This window comes from Coenobita brevimanus, chromosome 59 (genome assembly GCF_032717465.1).
Source record: "Coenobita brevimanus isolate Jiangsu-jjx chromosome 59, ASM3271746v2, whole genome shotgun sequence".
Classification (NCBI taxonomy): Eukaryota; Metazoa; Arthropoda; class Malacostraca; order Decapoda; family Coenobitidae; genus Coenobita; species Coenobita brevimanus.
This window is the reverse complement of record NC_137012.1, coordinates 29066539-29074708: the sequence shown is the minus strand read 5'-3', so window position 1 is coordinate 29074708 and position 8170 is coordinate 29066539. Positions and strand designations below refer to the sequence as shown.

General features: G+C 41.6%; 1 protein-coding gene across 1 annotated transcript in view; it reads left to right on the top strand.

The window, feature by feature from the left end:
• Positions 1 to 1218: 1218 nt before the first annotated feature.
• Gclc (glutamate--cysteine ligase) overlaps positions 1219 to 8170 on the top strand; it is a 28158-nt gene continuing 21206 nt past the window's right edge. Inside the window, exon 1 of the mRNA XM_080274786.1 lies at positions 1219 to 1392. Coding sequence (XP_080130912.1) covers positions 1243 to 1392 — 150 coding nt within the window. The 5' untranslated portion in view covers positions 1219 to 1242. The remainder of the gene's footprint in view (positions 1393 to 8170) is intronic.

Below are 8170 nucleotides of genomic sequence, written 5' to 3'. Positions count from 1 at the left end.
CCACACCTAAGCGCAGGGAAAAGTGTGGAGGTTTAGTTCCCGGATGGACGTCGCATTTGCATCTCTCCATCCACTTAACAGGGGCACCATAATAGCCTCCACATCACACATATGAATCATAAACAAACATACTTGGGATGAAAGGGTTAGAGAAGGTCCTTGGACTACATGACTCATTTCTCTCCCCAAGTTGACTGATATCGTGTGAAGGAGGAAACACACACACACACACACACACACAGGGTCCGAAAAGGTGGAGAGACAAGCCATGGAGCCTCAACGACCTCGATTATAATAGTTAAGGAGAGAGGCAAAAGTTTTCTATGGCGGTAGATGGCTAAAAATCAATGCAAGATGCGGAACCGACGACAACACTCCCCCATGCACGTGCGTTGGCATTTTTACCCACCCTGTATCCTTTATTTCACCCGTCATTTATCACGTGAGGGGACGGGGGTCGATAACGGAGTCAGCGTTATTGGTGGACTCATTTACTCTCCTAACAACGCAACGTGGAATAAATTACAGCGAGATTAATTTCGAGCGATCTGCTGTTGTTGGCAAATCAGCAGACAACCAATGATTTTTTCCTACTATCCCTGCCAATGTTTTCCTCAATATCTTCCTTATTTACCTGAGGATGATTATAGAACTGCAGGTAAAAATTATAGTATTAGTTAGCATAAGGCAGTAATTGGGATAAATGCGGTTTAAAGTGAGGATTTGGGTGTCTTCATAGCGACTTGAGGCAGCTGGCACCTCCCCGGCACCCAAAGATATACACTACTACAGGGGTGCCAATTGAACTATCTTCGTTACATCCTGAGGTCTTGAGAAGCCATTTTTAGTGCTCGGCGAAGTAATATTATTGAGAGTTTGACAATTTTTAGTGATACCCTAGATGTTTTAGGACTATATCATGACAATTCTGAATTTTTAGACCTTAGCAACATTCTCATCGCTTCTGAGCAAGTCTGAATCTGGATGAGGAAGGAAACTATTTAAGACATATTTCGAAGTAACAGCGTTAGTCTAGAAATGCTGTCACCTTGTCTTGGAAAATTCAGTATGATTGAGTACTTAGCGGCACTCTAGCAATTTCTTTAGAGCGAGGATCGCTATATTTACATATCTGCACATGGCAACACTACTCGGCTCCCATCTCATACACTCAGTCGGGCAGTCCGTAGCCGCGTAGCGCAGTGTGTGTTGTTCCCGAGTCAGGTGTGGACATTTCGCGGAATGGGGCTGCTCTCCGAAGGCACACCGCTCACCTGGCCACAGACCAAACAGTACGCAGACCATGTACGGCACCACGGCGTCGAACAGTTCATAAACCAGTACCACCAGCTGAAGGGCAGGCAAGGGGACTGTCTCAAGTGGGGAGACGAGGTAGGTAAAGCTTACACTGCAACACATACGCGCACACACATACACATACACACTCAGCTGCATGTACGTACACACGACCCTGAAATTCTTACACATGTATGACCTAACGTTATCTAGCCTCGTTGAGTAATATCTCACACCCGTACATGCGCGCCTACAGATGTGCACTTCACACACATACGTACATACACAGTATTGCATATTCTCTCAGGTCTGAAATACTGAAGTTACATCATACCACGCCTACCTTTAAACAAACTGTATTGTCCTTGGCATCATTAATGCATGCGCGTACGCATGTGCACTTACGCACTACAAACGCACACCTTACAAGGCTTCCTACACACACACACACACACACACACACTGAAGATGTCTTAAAATACAGTCGAAAGTTTGTTGGTCATCTACACTTATTTTCCTGCGAGTTACACAACACTGAAATATGCCGGTATATACAATGTACACTGTACTGGAAATAAAGGAACCTATAACACTGTGCTTATTGGTAAAACTGCACTTTATTAGTCACACACACACACACACACACACACACACACACAATATATATATATATATATATATATATATATATATATATATATATATATATATATATATATATATATATATCGTGAAACTCGCAGGGAAATAAAAGGCAGAGGGGCACCAAGCTTTGGTCTGTATTTCAAGACATCTTTATCTTGAGGGTGAATATGTGTAAAGAGGCAAGAAGGCAGTATATAATATACAGTGGAACCGACGTCCTCAAGAGAGTTGCCAAGCGACTAATTCCTGGGTGGAGTACCTAACCTGACCACGTGGGTCAGATTAACCCTCACCTGGGTGGGACTTTACACCTGACCTGGTGTTTCCGGCTAACCTTAAAACATTTGTCGAGTTTTGCGAGTTTTCACAACATATTTATCATCACGTGTTCATATGATGTTGCTTTCACACACACACACACACACACACACACACACACACACACACACACACACACACATATTTCAGCACAAGGTCGCAGTGTTTTATTCTCCACACCTGCCGTCCACTGTATCTTCTCTTTCCTGCTATACCTTTTTCCCTGTAACTTGGCATAAAATTGCCCTTAGATGAAAACAAAGCGAGTAATATTATCCCGGTATGTTCTTATATGACCGGTAATTACGTGGCTTTAAAACCTCACCTCGTTTCACCTTACCTAGCCTAATCTCTTCATATTTAACCTCATCTCACCTCGTCTCACTTCAAATCTCACTTTACCTTAGCTTCTACATCCTCTAGCTACATCCTATCCATAGCACTTCCTCGTGACTAGCATCATATTCTAGTGTTCATATGCTGTTGTAAATCAGCATTGGATACAGAAAGATGGCAGCTTTAGATCAAGTTAAAATGAACACAGAACGTGAATGAGAGAGAGGGGGGGGGGGCTCAATCTAAAGCGCCTAAATCCGTGTGTGTGTCCTGTTTGCCTGTTTCATTCGCTTTTCTCTTACCTTGATTTGACGCCATGTGCCATAGCATGTTTTATCTACACACACACACACACACACACACACACACACACACACACACACACCTATCCTGATATAATTCAACCCACTTTTCATAACCTAACCTAACCTACCCTGGTCTACCATACCGAAAAAAACAAAAAAAAAACTATAACAGCAGCATACCGTACACTAACACACACCAGTGCACCTTACAAAATAACACAGGTGCCGTACCGTAACCTAAATGCATTACGATACGTTATTTGGGTTAAGGTAGCATCAGAGGTGAAAAAATAATACAAGCTAGCCTAATATAGCATCTCTTAGCCCAGCATCCATCCGCTAACATACTTTATCATAGCGTAACCTACATGTTTTACGTAATTTGGGTTAAGGTAGCAACAGAGGTACACAAAATATATCCCAGCCTAATATAGCCTATCTCAGCCCAGCATCTATCCGCTAACCTACATAGCCTTCTCGCTGGGGCATTGCATTTGGAGTATGTTATTTAGGCCAACATTATAGAAGTATTAGAAAACACTCAGAGAACGCATACCTCAGCCTACTACAACTAAGTTTATTATTTACTACTGCAAAGTGGAGGACAGGGCAAAGTGGCAGGGGACAGGGTAACATGGATGCTATTTGTTTGTGGCCACCCTTTACGGGATTATGGCGTCTAGCTACAGATAAATATAGAGGGAATTTCGTTCTTAAGAGACAGATACTTTTACCGTCTCCTTTAGCCCATTCTACGATCGTCGTCTGCCCTGTTACACAATCTCAGAGACCACATACCTCCGCCATCGCCAATATAATATACGATTTATTCCTGCATCCGGAATTTGATCCACCTCATAATCTAATCATCTCATCCTTGACCCACAGCCAACCTAACCACCAGATATCATTGAAATCCGATAAGTTTTTGAGATACCCTGTACACAAACACAGGTAAACACACAACCTCCTTCAAACGTCTCTGGCGGAGGTAATTAGGAGGCTTCGTAGCACCTCTTCCTAAGCGATTTAATTTACTTATTACACCTTAACTTTACCTTATAGCGTATGTTATTAATATCGGTATACTGCACTATGGATGCGGTTTACATCTATAACCTGCAAGAGTATACGGTAAGCCATATACTCCACTTCCAATAGATCGGACGCTTAAATGTGTTGCGGGAACGGTTCAGTCAAGTTATCAGTGTCAAGCCTGCATCATTTATTTCCTGCTCTCACTGCCACACCTTCGCCCACACCAGCAGACTGAGCCATCCTTGCAACACAAAATACCGCCAGGTGAGATTTTAGTAGATCGCTGTTTTATGGACCCTTTATATTTCGGTGTAATGAGCAAAATAAATCGCTAAGGAAGAAGAGTTAAGATATTTCGAAGACTGCATTATAGTAACCGATCTGTCTGGACATGAAAATCTGGGTCAATTTAAGGAGAATGAGCTATATTTGAGGGTAATTACACATGATTCACTTAATAGAGGTGCTGAAAGTGAAGGTTTTAATGTGTGTGTGTGTGTGTGTGTGTGTGTGTGTGTGTGTGTGTGTGTGTGTGTGTGTGTGTGGTGGACTGCATAATAAAAACCGATCTGTCTGCGAAACAACGATAATCTGGGCAAGTTAAGATGAACGAACTAGAGGGTCACTCAGTACAGCGAATCTCTCCGACAAGGGCAATGTAATTTCCAAACCACTCTTCATAATGGGTTAGGTTTTCTCACCAGTGATTAGCGTTTCGCAAAATGTGTTTTCCGGATCCAGAATCTGTAATACGATCCGGAGCGGCCCCAAAAGTTAATCGATTGTGCCCTGGGACATGGGCTATGTACCCACCAAATTTGATCCAAATCTCTCTTTTAGTTTTTGAGTAATCCAGAGGTGAAAACGTACTCATCTTGGAGAGAATAAATAAAGATGTTTGTTAGTTAAAGTGCTATGGGGTACAGGTGTGTGTGCTGGACTATGTAATGAATAAAAAAAAGGTTTGTAAAGGGAAAATTGGGCCAAGTTATGGTGCACGAATAAGAGTATAGATATAAATGATAAATAATGGTGCTGGTAGCGAAACATGTTATGGGGTACAGGTGCGTGTGGTAGACTGCATTATACCCTCACTGAGAACCGGTCTACCTGGCTGTATTATGCAGTAATCCTGCCTTATATATCGCATTTTTTCTTTTTTCTTTATTTTTCTTATTCTTTGCTTTCAGCCACTAACACCTTCAATCCCATGACATTTTTAACAATTGTTGTTATTAATGATGTTATTACTATTATTATAATGATGATGGTGATGATTATAATAATAATAATTATTATTAATATTATTACCAGTTTGTGGTAGGTGGGGGTGCTCACCACCACTCACTCCATGTAGTGCTGCTTTGGGTGTCTGCTGTTTATTCTTTTCCTTCCTGCCTCTTCTCTCTTTCTTTCCTTCATTCTTTCCTCTTCCTTCTGCCAGCGGGTAACTTAACACTCCCTCTTGTCTTTCCTTATTCATTCCTCTTCCTTTTGCCTATGTGTGAGTCTACACTGAGTGACATGCCAAATGGTTTCCTGTACACCAAGAAACCATTTACGACGCAGGATGGTAACCATATATATAACCAAATTATGACGCTTGGTGGTTTAGTGAGTAATTAAGGCGTTCCAATCGGACTGAGCCGGTGCAGGTTTATATCCAAGGGGTGGTTGGGGTTTATTGCTCACGTATTGCCACTCAGAGATGAGTCAGGCTGGTCACTCTCATCTTAAATGTCAGGACCAATTTTCCTAGCCCCGGGCTCCTACGCTTCTCATGGGGTGGCGTGGGATTGGATGATGGATTATTATTATTACTAATATTCTTCTACTACTGCTACTACAGGAATGGTGTATTACCGAAGTGATTTAATATATTCCATTTAAGACAGCTTAGTAGTGAGTCACTGAACACGTGCATCCAAGCTATTCTTAGAGCGGATGGGAATATCTAAGACCCTACGAGATTATTATTCTTATATATTAGTAGTAGTAGTAGTAGTTGCAGTAGTAGTAGATTAATAGTAGTAGTAGTAGTAGTAGTTGTTGTTGTTGTTGCTGCTGTTTTTGTTTAGTGGTGGTGATAGTGGTGCCATTACTGTTGTGGATGGTCGTGTTATTGTTAGTAGTAGTATTACTGTTGCTGCTACTACTACTACTACCACCACCACCACCACCACCACCACCAATACTACCACCATCACTACTACTACTATAGAACAAACGTCCCATCCTTTAACATTGCCCTGAACACCATCAAAGAATTATATACATTGTAGGTCAATAATTTTAACTAGGCACAGATTCTCCATATTTCCCCGTATATTTCCCGTTGCTTGGTGGCAGAAGACGATAATACAACACAACATGCCCTCCACACTTCCTCGTGACTAGCACCACACTCGAAGTATCTCTCCATCCCATCCCTCCACCTCATACTCGGTCTCCCCCTCCCTCCCCTCACCCGTCCACCTCATTCACCTACTCTCCTGGTCAGTCTCTTATTCTGCATTCTTTCCACGACACAAAGTTCCCTCACTTTCCTCATTCGTCTGTCTGTCTCGTCATATAAATATCATGCACTAATTATAAAGTGTGTGTGTGTGTGTGTGTGTGTGTGTGTGTGTGTTTTGAGGGTTGCTAATGGATACTGCAACGATCTGCGTGTGTGTGTGTATGTGTGTGTGTGTTTAAGGGTCGCACATGGATACTGCAACAATTTGCGCGCGGGCGCTCGTGTGTGTGTGGGGGGGGGTCGCACATGGATACTGCAACGATCAGTGGTTGTGTGTGTGTGTGTGTGTGTGTGTGTGTGTGTGTGTGTGTGTGTGTGTGTGTGTGTGTGTGTAATAATCCACGATGAACCCAGCACACATCATTATAATCCAGTTAGTAATTACGCATTTTCCACCACACTTTCGAACCATGCACGCAATATACAAACAAATAATAACAGTAGTAGTAGTAGTAGTAGTAGTAGTAGTAGCATCTGTTAATGGACCAATATCATGTAAACTTAACTCATTCCTTTAAGATCAATTTCCTTTCGTAACTTAGTTATTTCTTACAAGATGAACAAGAGGGAGGAATATCCTGCATTTTTCCTATCCGTGTCTATCCTGCAGCCCAATATAAGAAGACAGTCATTTCTCTCACTAGTAAGATCATTTTTCTCACTACCAAGATCATTTTTCTCACTACCAAGATCATTTTTCTCACTACCAAGATCATTTTTCTCACTACCAAGATCATTTTTCTCACTACCAAGATCATTTTTCTCACTACCAAGATCATTTCTCTCAGTAACATTATTTTTTTTTTTCCTAACGTGGTCATAATCTTCTCATATTTAAAGATTTGTTTTTCCAGGACGAAAGACGATGGAAGGCTTTTATACTTTCCTTTTTGTTTACTTTCCTTGTCTATCCTGTAAACCAAAACATAGTTATACCTTTATTACCCTGAACTAAAATCGGTCTCTATCTGCAGTACGAACACTCGAATATGATGCTAGTCACGAAGAAGTGCTATGGTGCATACACACACACACACACACACACACACACACACACCGAGAGAGAGAGAGAGAGAGAGAGAGAGAGAGAGAGAGAGAGAGAGAGAGAGAGAGATTATGCATTATAGTATCAGAACGGTATAGTATCGAAACCAGTTCGTACTAATCTTACGCAACCAATCATTCTTTTTTACGTAACCGTGTGTGTGTGTGTGTGTGTGTGTGTGTGTGTGTGTGTGTGTGTGTGTGCAAGTATGTCTATGTATGTAAGTATATATGTATGTGTGTGTGTGTGTGTGTGTGTGTGTGTGTGTATGCAAGTATGTCTATGTATGTAAGTATATGTGTGTGTGTGTGTGTGTGTGTGTGTGTGTGTGTGTGTGTGTGTGTGTGTGTGTGTGTGTTATATAAGCGATCCCCTGTGATAATGATAAATCATCCGCGGGCTGTGACATAAGCAGAGCCCATTTAATCACATCAGCGAAGAGAAGAGCCTTATGATCGTAATATCAAAGGCAAATTCACAAAGACGCACGTAAATATTGCAAGTAATCCATGAAGTACAAGTAATTAATAAATGTACTTAGCCTGCATCCCACATTACAACGTGCACTCAGCAAATGCAAAAAAGATAAATGTATTTCTGTCTCTGTTAAATCCCTAAATCTGTCGTCCAAAAATGGGGTCTTCTCATGACCTTCCCTTTTGAAAACTT